A 19,845-nucleotide genomic window follows, 5' to 3' on the forward strand; every position below is an offset into this window, starting at 1 on the left:
TTTGGACACAGTATTGGGGGTGTGAACAAGATGGAATGGGATGCAGAGAGCCCAGAGGCCCTTCAGGCGCGTGGTCAAAAGGCAGTGGGAACAGATAGCCATAGGACTTAATGCCAGGAATCAAGCCATCAGGACCTGAATAAAGTACAGTAAAAAGTTCAATGACCTCACACATCAGCATGAAAGGCCTCTGGGCTTGCTTTAAAGTCAAAGCCAACATAAAGCTATAATAAATACAGGTTGAGTAAATAGTGAAATGAAGGAGTTAAGAAATTAACAGATAAATAAGCAGAGAAATTGAGAGATGAGATTCTGCTAAGGGCTTGGGGAACTTGGGTCTAAACTCAAACAAAAGCACCTCGTGCATTTTAACTGGATTGTTCGTTGATTGTCCATTTTATTTGCGATGTGGAGATGCCGGCGTTGGACTGGGGCAAACACAGTAAGAGCTTTAACAACGCCAGGTTAAAGTCCAACCGGTTTATTTGGTAGCAAATGGCATTTGCTACCAAATAAACCTGTTGGACTTTAACCTGGTGTTGTTAAAACTCTTACTGCATTTTATTTGCCACATACCTTGCCCTGGGCTACGAAACTATGACATTGAATTTCAATACGACCAAGGATAGGCTGTATCACTTTGCAGCATCTTGTACATACTGGCCATGCCCTAGATCCGGAGCTACCTAAATAAAAGTTGCTTTGTTGTTGGAAAAAAATGTTGCTTTTGAATTCGTCTGTATCATGACAGACATTTGAAAAATTTGATTTTGTTACTAAGGTGCTGCTAATTCTGCTAATGATACCTATTTTTCTCCCATTGCATTCTGTCACCCGGGAAGGGGAAAAGAGAGTTAGGGTACATCACTCAGGTGCTTCACTTCTAGCCCCACTTTCAGAGGCTGAAGATTAAGGCCTTGCTCTATCTGCACTGCTTTTCTTCAGCCTCTGCAGCGAGTAACTTCTCATCCCTGGTGATTTCAGCCAGCATTTCAAATCACAATACTCCCTCTGATTTCACTGCATTCTTATCTTCCCTGAACGTCTCCATCCATGTAGACTCCCCAACAGGTGTTTCACATATGGCTGGGTGGGCGGCACTGTTGTTGTTTTACATGCAGGGGTCAGAACACCAACTGTCTGACATCTCATCCTCCATCATCACAGACCGACCACAAGCCCACCACCAAACATTAAGCTGTAATTTCCCAGATTGTCACTGACCTCAATTTTTTCACATCTCAACTGACTTCTCCATTATCCTGTTTCTTCCAACCCAAATCTGGAATTCTATCAATGTCCTATTCTCGATTCTCTCTTGCATTTGTCCTATGTCACTTTTCGCACCAGTGCTATTGATGTGACTTCCTTTACCCTCAACTGAGGAATCCCCTTCAGTGTTGACTATCAATCCCTTTTCCTGCTTTGCCTCCCTCACCCTTTGCCCTCTCAGAATGATGACATGGTTCCTCTTGACCTCACTTTCAATCCTACCAGTCTCCAGATTCATCATATTATCCTCTGCCATTTCTGCCAACATGTTGCTACCACGAAGCATATCTCTGATCTCCTTGTCAGCATTCTGGAGGGACCATTCCTCTGATAAACCCTCGTCTGCTATATCTTCACCCCCAACATCCACTCCCCTTCCCAAAGCAACTATCCATCATGTTTCTTGTAAGAACAACAAAAATCTGAATTAATGGCAACTGTTAGTCAACTTGATCCAAAGTGCTCTAATTATCAAAGGTTTGGACAATTCAGTCCAAATACTATCGCCAGCTTTTTAAAGAAGTTCAAAGAAGTGAACTTTTTAAACGGAGACATATTTAACAGGAACTTTGCTGAGCAATATCAATTACTTCACCAAAGGTTGTTATCTTTGACTTTCCTCAGCTACCATTTTTCAAAGTTTGATCTTTCCTTATCTCCTTAATGAACAATGTGAAACCCATTTCCTCCCAGTCTCAACTCGCACTTAGTGACTCTGAAGTCTAGACTTCCTCTTAAAAAAGATCAATTTGTGTTCCCTTCTCCCTTTAGTTTCCCTCTTCTAATTGTGTGTATGCTATCAGCACCTGCACATTCTTGTCCTATTAGTGAATAACTCCACTGTACAGACTGTACCAAACTGGATGCTGGTCTAACATTGTCGGAGCAACATTCACTTGAACAGTAACCTTGCATTCTTTTCAAGAAAAAAAAATCAACTTGTTATAAACTGAACCTTGAGTATCTCCATTGCTATGACAGAATCACAGAATTTTTACAATACAAAAGGAGGCTATTTGACCCATCAAGTCTGCACTGGATCTCTGAAGGAGCATTTAACCTAGTTCTAGTTCCACTGCCCTGCCTTGTCCCAATCACACATTGCAATCCCACATCTGCTAATGGACTCAATTAAGATTCATCTCCTCGCCACCTGAGAGTTCAAAACAAGTCAGGTTTATTCACCCATGGCAGCTTTGTATTTAAGTGCAGTGATTAAGAAAAACTGCAACAGGAACTACTTTCCAGAGCACATGCTCATACTTCTAGTTTGTCGAGTCTTCAGCCCTTCTTTAACTAAATTATTTCCCTGCCTTTAATTCTTTCTGGTTGGGAGTCATTTCAGATTGACATTAATGACATTAAAGATTTCTTAAAGCTACACTGTCTGGCCATAAGAGGAAATGCTGGAAAATCTCAGCAGGTCTGGCAACATCTGTAAGGAGAGAAAAGGGCTGACATTTCAAGTCCAGATGACTCTTTGTCAAAGCTAAAAGGCCTAGACAGTGGAAGATATTTATACTGCAGGGTGAGGGAATGAAAGATGAGTCATAGCCACAGAAACCAGGGGAAAAGACTGCTAATGGCAGTCCATAGCGAGAATAAAGGGTGTAAATGGCAAAACAGCAGTGAAACTAAAATCAGAGGGTAAACTGTGACAGATGAAGATGTGGGGGGAGGGGGGGGGGATGGATGGGAGAGAGGTAAACCTTAGAAAAGGGGAAAAAGGGAACCAAAGGGGGAGAAAAGGTAAGGAAGGAGGAATAAAATAAGGAGAAAGAGTGGGGGGAAAGAAAAAAGATAGATAATAAAGAAATAAAAGGTAGAGAACAGTAAAAAATTAAATAAAATGAAAACCAAAGGGGTTGAGGTGGGGTAGAGCTAATCATCTGAAGTTGTTGAATTCAATGTTGAGACCGGAAGACTGTAAAGTGCTTAGCCTGAAGATGAGATGCTATTCCCCCAGTTTGCGTTGAGCTTCACTGGAACATTGCAGCAGGCCAAGGACAGACACATGGGCATGGGAGCAGGATTGTGTGTTAAAATGGCAAACAACCGGAAAGTCAGGGTCCTGATTGCTGAGCACCTTCGGTCTGTGCACAAAGCGATCACCCAGTCTACACTTGGTCTCTCCGATATAGAGGAGACCACATTGGGAGCAGTGAATGCAATAGACCAAATTGAAAGAGGTGCAAGTGAAACGCTGCTTAACCTGGAATGAGTGTTTTGGGCCTTGGATGATAAGCATAGAAGAGGTAAAGGGACAGGTGTTACACCTTCTGGGATTGCATGGGAAGGTGCCATGAGTGACGGGAAAGATGTTGGGTATAGTGGAGGAGTGGACTAGGTCTAACCATGGTCATTCTGACATTTTGTAGACTTTGAGTATCCCTATAGCAGATACAGAGGTCTCATAAACCTGCAAAGCACATATCATCTCCCCCCCCTCATTCTATTACATGACATATGAATGATGCACAATTCTCAGAATATGGTAGGCCTTTCTGGCAAGATTGAGCTGAATTACTCTAGTTTCAGTACAATAGCACCCAGAACAGCTGGCTTTGGTTTGTTTTTTTAAGTATGAACAGACATTTATTTTAAGGACCTGCCTTTTCATTAGTGAAAGGGAAGAGCTAGCAAACCTGGCCAGGACAGGCTGTTAACTTATTTTTGCAAGATGCAGAGGAGCTGTCCGAAAAGCATACAAAGAGGCCGAAGTTCATTTTAAAACCCACTTCCCACCGCTAGCCCTGATTTGGAGTCTCCACATATTTATGGGGCGGCATAGTGATTAGCATTGCTGTCTCACAGCGCCAGGGACCTAGGTTCGATTCCTGGCTTGGGTCTGTCTGTGTGGAGTTTGCATGTTCTCCCCGTGACTGCGTAGGTTTCCTCCAGGTGCTCTGGTTTCCTCCCACAGTCCGAAAGACATGCTGGTTAGGTGCATTGGCCATGCTAAATTTTCCCTCAGAACAGGCGCCGGAGTGCGGCGACTAGGGGATTTTCGCAGTAACTTCATTGCAGTGTTAATGTAAGTCTACTTGTGACCAATAAATTAACTTTAACTTTAAGATGCCTAACAGAATAGGATGGATTATTTTAAAGCTATTCTCATTTTCATTCTCTACTTCTTGATCTTGTCTCCCAAAAGAGCAGAGTGTTGCACAGTAACAATAAAATTGCATCATTGATTCTTCCGCTTGTTATTTATACATCATTCCTAATGCTTCATGAACATTTGGTCACTGACAGAGATAGTACTTTGTTTCTTCAAAGAACAAAGAACAGTACAGCACAGGAAACAGGCCCTTCGGCCCTCCAAGCCTGTGCCGCTCCTTGGTCCAACTAGACCAATCGTTTGTATCCCTCCATTCCCAGGCTGCTCATGTGACTATCCAGGTAAGTCTTAAACGATGTCAGCGTGCCTGCCTCCACCACCCTGCTTGGCAGCGCATTCCAGGCCCCCACCACCCTCTGTGTAAAAAACATCCCTCTAATATCTGAGTTATATGGAAGCATTAACCATTAACTTTTCAAAGTTTACATGTTGAACTAAAACAATTATTTCTGATCAACTCTACAGGAATATATCAAACCATTGTCATAGAAACATAGAAAATAGGCGCAGGAGTAAATCCTTAATTCCTTAGCATTTTTGGGAAGTTATTTGTGTCTTCCTCCATGAAGACAGAACTAAAGTAGTTTTTTAATTGCTCTGCCATTTTCTTGTTCTCAATTATACATTCTTCTGTTTCAGGCTGTAAGGGACCTATATTTGTCTTCATTAATCTTTTTATATATTTATAGAAGCTTTTGCAGTCCACTTTTATGTCACTTACAAGTTTACTCTCGTACTCTATTTTTCCTCTCTTGATCAATCTCTTTGTCCTCCTTTGCTGATTACTGCCAATTCTCAGGCTTGCTACTTTTTCTCTTTGTATCTATAACTATCCTTAATTTATTTTGTAAACCATGATTGGGCCACTTTTCTTGTTGTGCTTTTGCACCAGAAAGGAATGTATAACCATTGCAATACATTTGTTCCTTAAATATCAGCCATTGCCTATCCGCCATCATGACTTTTAATGAAGTTCCCCAATTTGTTTTAGTTATATGTTCTAAATTATAGCTGAGTGGAAGGAAGGGGAAAAAATACAATGAATGATAATCCGAATTCATCAAACTTACTGTTATTTATGAACCAATGGCCGGAATTTTTCAAAAAGTCAAGTAAATGTTATAATGGCAATAAAACAGAATGGTCTGTGCCGATCTCTGAGAGAGTGGAGAGTTGCGCGCCGGTACGGGGTGGGGGGGGCCTAAACACGCCGGTGAGCCTGGCATTAGAGTGCTCGGGTGCCATTTTGCAAGGGCTTCAACAGGTATAAGACACAACGTTTAAGCAGGTCGGAAAAAATTCTCTATCATTTAAAAAAGCACCTGGCCTCTGATCTATGCCTCCCAACACTGATGAGGGGGAGTCACAGCTGCATGGTGCCATGCTTTTCATTCTAACACACTGTACCGCAAGACTGCCTTGAAACCTGACAGTTCATCATGGCAGCCTGAAATGGAATGTGCTGAATCCCTTTTCTAAACAGATTGCTCTATGGCTGATTCGTTTTACCTAAATATTTTGTGATTATTCTAATTTTGGATCAAAGTATCAAAGCATGCATGCTTATAAAAGAGCTGAAAGGAGAAATAGATGTTTTAGTCCAGAACTGATATTTAATTCATTGTGTTATGCATTTCTTACGATATGCAATCATATGCAGAACGTGAATTCTCAGCAATAAGTTATCATTTACACCTGTCAATGATTCATTGGTTCAGTTTCTGAAACTTTACTTAGTTCAACTGGGGCAGCAACCAGAACTTTGGCATCTCCTTCACCCTGTACCTATCAAAATTAAAAAACCACCTGCACTAGATGGAAACCTTATACTCAATGTGCAAAGATATTACTCCAGCTGTTAAAATTTGAACAGAACTCTCAATGTGAAAGTTTCTGAGATAGACCCGAATCAAAATTCTGCTTTTCAGCAATTGTAAATACAACAGATTAACAGGCAAGGGGAAAAGATATTTCCAGGTTAAAGTTTCTGCTGACTTCCTTTTTCATTTAACAAACTGGAGGCAAGTTCCGAACATAAAACAACTTCCCTGTGGTGGGGCTCACACTAACAGGCAGCACAGTGTCAAGTTCCAGATGGATTTTTCTTTTTTGTAGTTGTATGTGGCTTACTATAAAAATTAGAAAAAAAAGTATGATGTACTTGAATAAGTTCTTAACTGCTGTATTTCCAGAAGCAATGAAGTCAATGTTTACTACTCAATAGCATCAAGTCAAATCAGGGGTAATACCTGTACATAACTGATGAATAATATGCCATAGGTTCTTTTATACAAAATGATAAAATCAACCTTAAAATAAATTTTAAGAGTATTATGCACACTGATGTACGAGCCACCAGCATTGGCTGTTCAGTGATGCAGCAATTTAGTGATAAGCTACAAATCATACCTCATTAGAGGAGTACAACAGTCAATTTGGTTCATGCAAGATCATGCTAGATTTATCCCGACTCAGGTTTCACTTCTTCAGTGGGCTGATCGACTTCAAGCAGCTCTGGAATGGAATCTTGCACAGGTTCAGAAATAGGCTCTGTTGAAGCATGACCATGAATTCCAGGCTGACTATCAGTGTGTGTTGGCACACTGTACTTCATGAGGATGGCTTTCATCTGTGCCAGTGTGGCATCCGTGCGGATACCCGTTGGGTCAAAATGGGTACGGCCAACTCGAAATCCAGCTTGCGTGAGATAGGGTAGAAATTTGTTTATCCTGTAGAAACAAGATAGTTTATTTTAAAAACCGCAAGTGTACAAGTGGTTAAGGTAGTTCATGAAATATAGAGTCCAGGAAGCAATTGCAAAAACAGCAGATATTACATGGAAATATCACCATTACATCTGAAGAAAAAGGCACTTGGAATGATAAAAGTGTTGCTCACAACCTAGTTTTTGAGTTGTGCCTTTCTTTTGATTTCTTGGCTCTGTAACAAGTGTAAGAGCATACAAAAATGTACAATTTAAATTACACTGATTATTGTTTATACCGCTTAAAACCGCATAAAACATGTGTGTATGTACAATGACATCAGTCTTTAAACTCCCCTCCCTGTTGATCATTTTTACTAAAATGATCTACTATTCTGGAATTTAAATGAGACACATTTCAGAAAGTGAGGAGTGAGTTGGGGATAGAATCAGATATCTGGCAATTAGAGGAAAATTCATGGATAATGAAATATTTTTCAAACACCATACAGGTGTAACCCCCTGCTGACAACTATATGCTCTGACCAGCTGAGTTAAGTAAAGCTGTACCTGGGATGTGCTTGATGTTATAAGGGGCTACTATGTAAATGTTCAATTAACAGGATCCTGAGTTCTTAGCGGTTGGTGTTGAGCTAGGCTAAATTTCCTATTTACCAAGAAATGTCAGTACAGGCGTGAATGAAAAGGATTAGTGTATGCAGTTGCAATCTAGAGTAATAACCTATTAATAATAGCGCGGTGCCTCCTAAAATGGTAAGTATGTAAACCTTATAATAAGAAAAGGTTCAGGACAACCATGCAAAAGGAATAACAAAAGTAAATGTATTTTCTTGCATTGTTGCGTCTCATAAAACAGGTAAAGAGTCCCAAACTAAAGATTTTTCAATTAAACAATTTCAACCCTGAGAAATGTTCAAAATATTACCAAGCGCTTGGATTTATAAACTTTGGGGCCCATACGTTGGTGCACATATGAAGAAAACACGCCCTCAACAACACACTGCTGATACCGTTCAGTGTCTGATAGTATAGTCTCCAGTTACTCTCACAACCACAACACACACAGTCCAGAAGGGTCTGCAAGCGGGAAGATGAAGCAGCAGGAAAAAAAAATGCAGCAAGCTGTCCGTGTAGTGACGCAGGTCCAGTGCGCTGAAGTCTGTCCTCCTCGGCAGTTTCTAGCAGAAACGTCCACGCTTGAGAGTACAAGACGATGCGCTTTACACTTTTTCTCAACAGTAATGAAAATAACAAACAGGACTAAACCTTGCTGCCTTTCACTTCAAACTGGAAAAAATGAGTTACTAAACTGCGACAAACACGAGCTTTAACTGCACAGTAATATTTGGTGCCCATGCTGTGAAGTATGTTAGTCTACAAATATTATTTGCCTCGACGTTAAAACTGGGTTTTTACCGCATGGAAATAGCTCCTCTTCTCCACGTGTCTCCCCACTGCAGCTTCCTCTGCCTCCCGCCGTTTTTTTCCCCCTCCCCCTAAGTAATCTGATTGGCTTAAAGTGCAGCTCTCTAGAAAACGGATTGGCTTCGCTTACATCACTCAAACAAACAGTATCTGTTCACGGTATTTGGCCCAGTAAACAGGATATTGAAACTCACAAGAAAACAAAGAACAATGGTAAATGTCTTTTTCATTAAATTTACCTATATTTCAAGAAAACACACTCTTCATTTTTCTTTCATTTATCCTTTTTTTTCAGGCCCCTACACAAGGGCTATTTAAAATTAAGATTTCTAACATCAACTGCGTAACAAAATTGTGCTCATTATTTTCCATGGTGGCACTAAGTGTAAAAAAACACTCGTGGTTTAGTAGTTTTCATGGAACATACTTTGCCTTGTAATAAATAATAAAATAATAATGCTTTAAATTCTAACTACACAGATGCAAGAATTGGCTCGGCTTTTCACTAAGCAATAGACCACTGACTCCTAGCAAACACCCTCTATGTTACAGTAAACTATTCCAAGGCTTTGAGGAGTGTTCAAAACACTCTATCTGGTTCTAATAACTGTTGGCCAAAGTATTTATTTCTAGACCTTTTTAATTAACCTGTCACGGTGATTTTGTTTTGACTAAGTGCAAGAAACAGACGGGACAAAAATCAAAGCTCATCTTTATTCCGATTAATTTAAACGGGCCAGCCAGAAAACATTACTAAATTCGGGCAAGTGGAAAAATCCATCATGTGTTTTTCCTGGAAACTTGGAGCTGAGCCAACCTTTAGCAATGACCCTGGTGTACAAACAACTATTTAAGAGATCTGCTTGACTTTCAGTACAATAGGGTTGGATTGAGTGAAGTATCTCAAACTCAATCTGCTGAAATATATGAGAATTGTTCTGTTGTCTAACTTTATTTTGTAGTCTAGATTACTTCCCAGGTATTTGCCGCATTCCTCTTATTAATATAGATGTTCACTGAATTTAAAAGACTGATGGAAATCAAGATGGTTCAAGGACTACAAGTAGTTTGGTTACCCGAGGGTCAGAAGACCAGTTTTCCACATTTTTCTTACTTGCAAAGTCACAATGTACCCAGGTTTTTCAGTTATTATTCAGTGCTTAATCACATGATGCATTTGGTTTCTAAAGGAGCTTGTGTGATGGGCATGTAACTTCTTTTGATCATATGAACTTTACATCTTCCTTCACGCTCACATGGGGGATTTTCACGTACGCATTCAACATTAAAAGTTGAGCTGTAAACCAATTATTTAAAGCAAGCACAATCAGCCGTCCTTCCAAAATGAGAACTCATTCCATAGCAGCCCTAAGTTTAACATGTAAAAATATGGCAAAAGTGTGTAGTCTTAACTATTAAGTCATCAGATCAATCTCTGGAGAAATTCAAGGTGACAAAGGTAACAGACTTTTTCCAATCTTTTTTTTGGAAGTTGCTTGCACCTCTGTATGGGCCATGGCACAAAAAGATAATTAAAATGGTTCTAAATTTTTAAAAAGTGTTACAATAGAAAGAGTGAGCATGTTAGATACAAAATAAAGGAAACTTTTAAAATAATTATGAAGGTACATGTGAAAAAAGGGAAAACAGAAGGTGGAACATTAAAATGTTATTTTTGTTTTAGGTGTGTAAGGTAATATTGCAGTAATAAAACTGCTTCTCACACCTCAGCAACTTTATTGCTGGACTCTCAAGGACTGTTTCTGGTCATTGGACAAAATCTTACCAAGAAACAGCAGTGTTGTTTCCGGCGAGAAAATCAACGTGTTTCGCTCCAGAGAAACCAATCGGTTTTTTCTCCAGATCTTATGACACACTGCCAAAAAAAATCAAGGGGGCGTGTTTCATGCCCTAATACAGGGGGGACGTGGCCTTAACATGCCGGCAAAACCCCGCTGCTCAGAGATTGGAGCACCATCTTTAAAGGGTGGCCTCATCAGAACCTAGTAATCCTCTCCCCAGGTCCCAGGGGTTCCCCTCTCCATATCCGATCGGATTGGAACCTGTGCCGAAGGGCAGTGTCTGGGCATTGCCAGGCCAATGCTTGGCCATGTCCCTCTCACCCAGGTCTATACTTATCTCTATAATCCCAGGGAGATCCCCATGACAGGTTCACGTCTCGGTGAACCTTTTGTAAGTGGCACCGGCGTGACAGCACCCCAGCACCCACTGAATATCCAGTGAGGAGGGAAATCCTGGAGAGAGTGCCCGCTAATGACATGCTAATGTATTAGAAAGAGCTTTCTGTGTTCCTGTGGTGTGTTTTATGCCACTCCAGTGGCCAGGAGTTGGTAAGATGGGAACTCAGAAACGGGCCAGCGTGAATCACGCTCTCCAGATTTTGAGCATACTCTGCCATTCCTGCAGATGGAGAGTACAGGCTCAAAATCACTCCCATCGTTTGGTAGCTGAAAAAAATCTCATCCCAGGAGCCAAAGGCTTAAGCTAGAAAATCAGCTTATCTTTGTAAAACTGGAACACGTGCAGGATGAAACAAAAAATACTGGAAAGGGTTAGTCACAGCATTTGATATTCGAAGAATATGGAGTTTGTTCTTCAAAGAATGGGTCTACTCAATATTCAAAAATAACTAACTTTCATGGTGGTTGACTGTTATCATGACTGCAACCCACCCAATTACATCAGGCCCTGGTGATCTTCCCACTGACTTGTGAATGCCACGTGCAGTCCCAGGGGCAGAGTGTTTGAAAACAGATGTGAGTCATTGTTAGTGTCTGCTTACAAGCAATTCCAGCAGCACATTTCAAAGCAGCATTGACAGAATCTTGGGAACAGGTTCAATACTTGCACTCTGCCATGGATCATATTCAGCACACTGAAATCCAAATAGGGAAGGTGTTGTCTTTAATAGTTGGCTCCTTATCAAACATTCCTGCTGTTTTGCAGAAAAGTCAAATCACTACAAGTGTATTTCTCATGGATAAGGAAGCTTTCATCTTCCTCATCACCTGATAACTTCCATTCCTGTGGCCCCCAGCTGTGAAACATTATTCATTGTACTTACTGGAAGATACTTTACAAACACATAATCAATGGTGGATAGGAAAATTTTTGCTGGTCCACACAATTGTGTATCGCAACATGCACACAACCCATTCCATTCAGAACCACGTGGGCTCCTGAAAGAGGTGAAAAGAATAAAGTCAGGCCAATTTGGCAGGAAAAAGTCTATAAATTCTTCTCTGGCTCACTTAGGCAACCAAGACTAGGGTTCAATCTGGTCCGAAATTCTATCTTTTGTAAAGGTGATCTCCACCGCAGCCAGGAACTGGTGCAGCAGCTCTCATTTGAAGGAATTCAATGAATCAGTCTTCACCACATGCACCTACAGTGTGCGCCAGAGGTCTACTGTTCTCTGGGAAAGGAACTACCTTCTAGCATCTAACCCAGATCTGGCCTCACAACTTAAAATCGTGACCCCGGTCTTCCAAAACCTATTTAATTGAAACAAACCCTCTATGCAAACACAACTCATTCCCACCATTGTGGCATAAGCCTCAATCAAATCACCAGAGTCTACCCTTCTTCACAGTGTAGAGTCCCAGCTCTTTTATCCTGTCTTGACAACTTCAATTAAAAGTGATGTGTTGCAAAACAATAAGTACTCTGTGCAGTTGAGAATGTTGGAATTCTGAAGTAAAATCAGAAATTGCTAGGAATACATAAATAGTTAATCAGCATGTTAAATAGACAAGTTAAGGTTTCAACTGGGAATCTTCAACATGACTCGAGGAGGTCACATTCCATTTTGTGAACCTAATTTTCTTGTTCAAAGTCTGATTGAACTGTTCTGCATTTTCAGTATTTTCCCTTTCTAAGCTGGAAAATCATTGTGCTAAATACTTTATAATCAAATAACTAGACAAAAGGATAGGATAGACACACATACAAATACTCTCAAGATAAGATCAATTTTGAGATTTGCTCTGTTGTCTTCATAGTTCAAATTTAGTTAATTATGACAATTGTTTGAATAATCATATCAGGCAGATACTTAAAAAAGAACCATGATACCTATAAAATACTTCTCAATTTATGACCTCTTATAAATACGCAGAATGAAAATATTCTTGCAAATGTTCATTTTCATTTTTGTCGGAAAACATAATGGCTGACATAACAAGTCATTGCATCTTAAAGTAATTCATTGTGTGAAACATGTTCAAACAGGATAAGGTCCTATATAGATGTAATTTTTTTCAAGTAACAAAGTTGTCAGTTAACATTTCCCTTCACGCGTGCCAGCAAGTTTTAAAATGATTAAACATGCTAATGTTAAATCCATGTTAAGTTAATATAACTAAAGGTTTGATGTTAATGATAACTTACACTGAGCAGAGTAGGCTGCTTCACAGAGGTGCAAAAGAAAAATATGGAACAGGGCCAAAAGAGAGATTAAGGGGGCTTGGTTAAGGAGGGTATTGTAGAAGTGTAAGGTAGACTGGCAGAGAAATTTGACAGAATTCTACAGTGAGGACTAGGTAACCGAGGAGGGAGCCATGAGGTGATAGATTGTATGCACAAGAGATCAGAATCAGAGGAATGCAAATTTTGAGTATGGGGATTGGTCAGAGATTAATGAGAACAAGACTGTGGAGGAATATAAAAGGATTTGAATTTTAAATTTGGGTGTTGGGTGACTGGAATTCAAACCAGATCAGTGAGTATAAGTGTGGTCAGTGCAGGACACAACATGGACAGCAATATTGGATAAGCTGAAATTCACAGGGAGGGTGCCCAGGGCAGTGTTAGAATAATTGAGGCTAGAGGTGACAAAGGTATGGCTGGGGGCTGAGACAGGGGTGCAATGGAGATGGAAGTAGTCAGATGCAATATAGAATACTCAAGTTTGAGGTCAAACAGGATCCATGACTGGCTCAGCCCATGATGGTGGCCAAGGTGATGGATGGATTCAATGGCAAAAAATATCTAGTTTGTGGCAAAAACCTTTTTGTTTTATTCTTTCCTGGGATGAGTGTAGTACTGGCAAGACTAGCATGTATTGCCCATCTCTAATTGTCCTTGAGGTGGTGGCGTTAAGCTGTCATTTTGAACCATTGTAGTTTATGTGGTACATGTATACCCACAGTGCTGTTAGGGTGAGAGTTCCAGGATGTTGACCTACTGATAGTGAAGGAATGGTGATATTATTCTAAGTCAGGATGATGTGTGGCTTGGAGGGGAACTTGCAGATGGTGGTATTTCCAGGAGTATTACGGCCCTCCCTCTTCTAGGTCTCAGAAGTTGAGAAGGTGCTGATTGGGCAAGTTGCTGCAGTGCACCTTGCACATGGTAACATTGCTGACATTGGGAGCTGGTTATGGAGGGAGTGAAACCAAAAGAGAAAATGCTGGAAAATCTCACCAGATCTGGCAGAACAAAGAACAGTACAGTACAGCACAGGAAACAGGCCCTTCGGCCCTCCAAGCCTGTGCCGCTCCTTGGTCCAACTAGACCAATCGTTTGTATCCCTCCATTCCCAGGCTGCTCATGTGACTATCCAGGCAAGTCTTAAACGATGCCAGTGTGTCTGCCTCCACCACCCTGCTTGGCAGCGCATTCCAGGCCCCCACCACCCTCTGTGTAAAAAACATCCCTCTAATATCTGAGTTATACTTCGCCCCTCCCACCTTGAGCCCGTGACCCCACATGATCGTCACTTCTGATCTGGGAAAAAGCTTCCCACTGTTCACCCTATCTATCCCCTTCATAATCTTGTACACCTCTATTAGATCTCCCCTCATTCTCCGTCTTTCCAGGGAGAACAAGCCCAGTTTACCCAATCTCTCCTCATAGCTAAGACCCTCCATACCAGGCAACATCCTGGTAAACCTTCTCTGCACTCTCTCTAACGCCTCCACGTCCTTCTGGTACTGCGGCGACCAGAACTGGATGCAGTACTCCAAATGCGGCCTAACCAGCGTTCTATACAGCTGCATCATCAGACTCCAACTTTTACACTCTATACCCCGTCCTATAAAGGCAAGCATACCATATGCCTTCTTCACCACCTTCTCCACCTGTGTTGCCACCTTCAAGGATTTGTGGACTTGCACACCTATGTCCCTCTGTGTTTCTATACTCTTGATGGCTCTGCCATTTATTGTATAACTCCTTCCAACATTATTTCTTCCAAAATGCATCACTTCGCATTTATCTGGATTAAATTCCATCTACCACCTCTCCGCCCAATTTTCCAGCCTATCTATATCCTGCTGTATTGCCCGACAATGCTCATTGCTATCTGCAAGTCCAGCCATCTTTGTGTCATCCGCAAACTTGCTGATAACACCAGTTATACCTTCTTCCAAATCATTTATATATATCACAAATAGCAGAGGTCCCAGTACAGAGCCCTGCGGAACACCACTGGTCACAGACCTCCAGCCGGAAAAAGACTCTTCGACCACTACCCTCTGCCTCCTATGGCCAAGCCAGTTCTCCACCCATCTAGCCACTTCGCCTTGTATCCCATGAGCCTTAACCTGCCCACATTTGGCCTGATGCCATGAGACTGCATAGGGACTCTGGGGACAACTCCCTTCTGATTGTGTACCATTTTGCGGGCACCTCTGGTGGATCTATCCTGCGGGACAGGATATATCCTGAGGTGGTGATGGAGGTGCCAGGGACACTAAGATATGATTCAGTGAGTATGGCTATATCAGGCTGTTGTTCATGTAGTCTGTGGGACAGCTCTTCCAATTTTGGTCATAAGCTTCCAGATGCTAGAAAGGAAGACTTTTTAGGGTCGACACGATATGGTGTCCTGTTGCCATTTCACATACTTAAATCAAAGCCAGGTGGATTGAAGGGTTTTATTCCTTTTTAATCTTTTTGTAGCAGTTTGGTACAACTGAGTGGCTCGAAAGGTCATTTCTGAGTACAGATTAGGGTCAACTACATTGGTGTGGATCTGGAGTTATTTGTCAACCAGATCAGGTAAAGATGGCATATTTCCTTTCCTGAAGGACAACATCTTGGTTTGCCTAAAATTTAGTTGGAGGAAATTATGGCTCATCAAAGATTGCATATTTGACAAGTAGTCCGATAGCACACAACCCATAGAAGGGTTGAGATGGGTGATAGAGAGGAATGCCGGGTGCCATGGGTGGACCTGTGGAAGCTAAATTTATGTCTAATGGTTGTGTTGCCAAGCAGTGCTACCAGAAAGGTTAAAGGACTTGGGATCGATCCTTGAGGGAAAATTCTAAAATGATGAGGAGGGCGAGATAAGTCACTGCTGCAAATGCTCTGGCAATAATAACATTGATAAGATTAGATCCAAGCAAGAGTATTCTTACGGAGCTGGAGAAGGATGGTATAATTGAGTGTGTCAATGGCTGTAGAGAGACAATGGACGGATAATGCACCAGGGTCACTGTGACAGAATAAATCATTAATTATTTGGTTAGGGTTATTTTGATCCTGTGGTACAGACAGAAATACGATTGGATCCAAAATTGCATGAATGGTAGGCTGAGACCTTTTTAAGCACTAATCTTAAAATTGCTACTAAGAAACAATAGTGACCGAAGTATTGCTTAAGTAAAAAACTATTCGCAGATGCACTGAAATGCTGTACTTGAACCAGAGTACTTTCTAATGAGTGTTTTATTCTTGTACTTTCTTTTCTCTTTTTTTTAAACAAGAAAAGAGCCCATTGATCAGTGAAAAAGGAAATCAGCTCTATGAAGGAAGCAGTCATAGCAGTATTACTATTTGTCTTAGGCTGGCAACATAGAAGTAATTTGATACAAGAACTTGGGATCAAAGATGGATGCATATTGAAAACTGAAGGGTGCATGTACTTGGCTCTTAAATTATGCATAAATATAGATTTCAGCTGGGAATAAAATAAAAAGAAATCCATGATGACAATGTTTCGTACAAATGCAGTACTTCATCATTTGAGACTACTTAATAGGTTCAGGGATTAGCCATGTAAGTAGACTCCATGAAATTCTTCATTAAAGCATTAACCTCTGAACTGTGACCAACCCTACATGTTCAGCAAAGCTGGTTAGCAGACATTGCCAGCAGTTGCTAGAGCCAAACTGACTGGTGAAACCTTAGAATAGGAGAAGTTGTAAATGGACAGAGAGAGAAAGAACCTGTAATGCCTTACTTTGGGATGTTCATTCCACGAATACTATGCCTATGGATGCTGTAGTAGAAGGGAGGATGCTCCACAGGAATATCTCCTTTTTGACGTTTTGCTGCATTCCCAGACACATCATTACCTTTCCGTTTGTCTGGCAAAGTGGAAATTGGGAATATTCATTGGTTACAAGAATAACTAGTAGGTCATTGGCATATGCAGCACAGATACAAATCAGGTTCATTCCACATACAGTGCACAGAGCAAATTAATTGAACAAGCCATTATCTTTGCGAATAATTGTCTTCCTGATTCAAAATAATAAACTGAATTGACCTTCCCAAGACAAGCGATTAGACTGAAATATGTTGACTTAATTGAGATTGCTGCTCTGCAAAATCACAGGTTACCCATGGGATTTTTTATATTCATGCTTGTTTTGGTAATCCTGACATGCTACAGCATTTCATTTGTGTCATTTTAACTGCAATAATAGCTCAATCATTATCTCATGTGTATGACATAGTATTGGACAGAACTTAGACCACAGAAATAGGAATGTTGGGCAAGTGGTCTATGCCGGTATTTCCGCTGTATACGAGCCTCCTCCTGCCTAATTTCATCTTGCTCTTTCAGCATATTTTCCATTCCTTTCTGCTTCATGTACTTACCTAGCTTCCCTATAAATACATCTATTCCACTCACCTTAGCTACTTTCTAATCACACTCTGTAGTTTCTCCTGAATTCCTTATTAGTGACTATCTTATATTTATGGCTTAAAGTTCTGGTTTTCCCCACAAGTGGAAATATCTTCACTATATCTAGCCTGCTGACATCCCCTCATAATTTAAAGCCTTAGCCTTCTCAATTCTGGAGAAAGGAACTCCACCCTGTACAGTCTATAAGAGCTGCAGGGAGTTATTTAGTGATGTTCAAATGCAATAATTCATTCTGCAAACAATTGATTCTGACACCCAGCACTTCAGGCAAAACAAAGTAAATGCTAATTTTATAAATCTCCAAGGCTATGATGGTTGCATTGGCTCCAAACGTGCACAGCTAATGTGGCTGGTTACAACAAAAAACATTCCAGGGACTATAGTAAATCTCAGCAATAAATTGCATTTGTATAGTGCCTTTAATGTACTAAAACATCTCGGGGTATTTTACAGTATTGGTAAACACAATTTAATACCAAGCTACATAAGGACATGTCAGAAACAAAAACAAAGTGCTGGAAAAACTCAACAGGTCTGGCAGCATCCGTGGAGAGAGAATAGAGTTAACACAGTCCATATGACTCACCTTCAGAGCTGAAGAAAGGTGGAAACGTGATGAATTTTATATTGTGGATGAGGTGGAGCAAGATAGAAGGTCAGGGATAGGTGGGAGCCCAGAAGAGATTTGCCAAAGATGTCATGGACACGAGACAAAAGGAGTGTCCAAGGTACTGTTAAAAACCAAGGAGGATATTGTTGGGTAGGGGTCTAATTAATGACTATAAAAAGACCACGAGGTAGGTCAGTATAATTCAAACAAGGAACAGTTTATTAAATGCCTTAGCAGGTGCACAGTCAGTCTAAAACGGACTCCTCTTAGCCATCTGACCCACTCTCTTAAAGGGTCATACACAGCAACTACATACATAACAGGTGTGAATAGTGGCCTAAAGGCCAAATGGCAGGTCAGACAGTGTCTGAGAGAACATAAAGAGCTCCAAGCTGCAGGACACAACACAGGACTGAATTTGGGGCATTTGTTGAAGCCCAATGGTTTGGTTTGCAGCAGCAACAAGGGCAGTGAACCAGATTGCAAGTATAGAGTGCAAAACATCGTGGACAATGTTAACCCCCTCCAAGATGGGTGGGGTTTAAAATTTCAAAATGAGAACTTTGACTCCGGCTGGGGGCCCAGCAGTCTGGAGGTGGCCCACTAACTTAAATATTTAAATGAGGCTGTTCTTCATATTTAACGCTTCAGGAAAGCCAGTGGCTGAATGAAGGTGTGAATAGAATCCAAAAAACACAAGGTCAGGACCTGCCAGTGAATTCAGCAGGATTTCCAGGTTTCCCAACTGCTGTGCTTCCTTCCTCAACACCCAAACCAAGTCAATATAAAGGAGTCTGCACTCTGCACTGGTGCAAACACACCTAGGTTACTGGGACCAATTCTAATAACCATAATGTAACAAGGAAATATAAAATGAAAATGGAACATTCTGGAAAAGTCAGCAATACTCACAAGTATTTTGTTCCTGTATAAACATAAGGGTTAGGTGCAGGAGTAGACAATTTGGACACTCAAGCCTGCTCCACCGTTTGGTGAGATTATGCACAGAGATGGTTTCGCTGGTGAGCTGGGCCTACACTTCAGACAAGCCACAGGCCTGAGTCTTTTCCATTCCTGTGCTTTTTAACAAATCTTCCTATGAAGCACTATAATTTTTAAAAGCTTATTGTAGAATCATAGAAACCCTTCAGTGCAGAAAGAGGCCATCTGGCCCATCGAGTCTGCACCGACCACAATCCCACCCAGGCCCTACTCCCACATCCCTACACATCTACCCACTAATCCCTCTAACCTACGCATCCCAGGACTCTAAGGGCAATTTTAGCACAGCCAATCAACCTAACATGCACATCTTTAGAGTTAAATTGAATTTCATTATTCACTGATGGAGAGTCACATGCACCTCCTGGCTGCATTTACAGCTGAAAAGGTCTTTGGCATTGTGTATGATGGAAAAGCCATTAGCCACACTCCTGTTACCTGCTAACTTGACCATCTACCAGAATCTGTACAGGACACAACTTTGGATGAATTGTGATGTCATTTTCTTGAAGAAAATTATGTAACATATATCTGGTACTTTTACATATTCTCAATCCACAGCCTGTTTGATTGGAACTCTATTCATTACCACAAATGTTCACTCCCTCCACCACCGACACACACAGTGGCAGCAGTGTGTATACCGCATACAAGATACACTGCACCAACTCACCAATTCACCTCTGACAACACCTTCCAAACCTGCAGTCTCTACTATCTAGAAGGACAAAGGCAGCAGATGCATGGGAACCCCACCACCTGCAAGTTTCTCTCCTAGTCACACATCA

At 41.1% G+C, this 19,845-nt stretch overlaps 1 protein-coding gene across 2 annotated transcripts in view; it reads right to left on the minus strand.

Annotated features, from left to right (window-relative positions):
• Window positions 1-5,990: 5,990 nt before the first annotated feature.
• The window catches only part of trmt1l (tRNA methyltransferase 1-like), a 58,537-nt gene continuing 44,682 nt past the window's right edge, over window positions 5,991-19,845 (minus strand). Inside the window, exons 15-17 of one of the 2 annotated variants that reach the window (XM_078219365.1) lie at window positions 16,753-16,879; window positions 11,629-11,743; window positions 6,912-7,122 (exon numbers count right to left, since the gene is read on the minus strand). In XM_078219365.1, the coding sequence (XP_078075491.1) occupies window positions 7,060-7,122; window positions 11,629-11,743; window positions 16,753-16,879 (305 nt within the window). In that variant the 3' untranslated portion in view covers window positions 6,912-7,059. Of the gene's footprint in view, window positions 7,123-11,628; window positions 11,744-16,752; window positions 16,880-19,845 lie in introns of both variants that reach the window. The other variant, XM_078219363.1, reaches the window with a different exon arrangement.

This window comes from Mustelus asterias, chromosome 8 (genome assembly GCF_964213995.1).
Source record: "Mustelus asterias chromosome 8, sMusAst1.hap1.1, whole genome shotgun sequence".
NCBI lineage: Eukaryota > Metazoa > Chordata > Chondrichthyes > Carcharhiniformes > Triakidae > Mustelus > Mustelus asterias.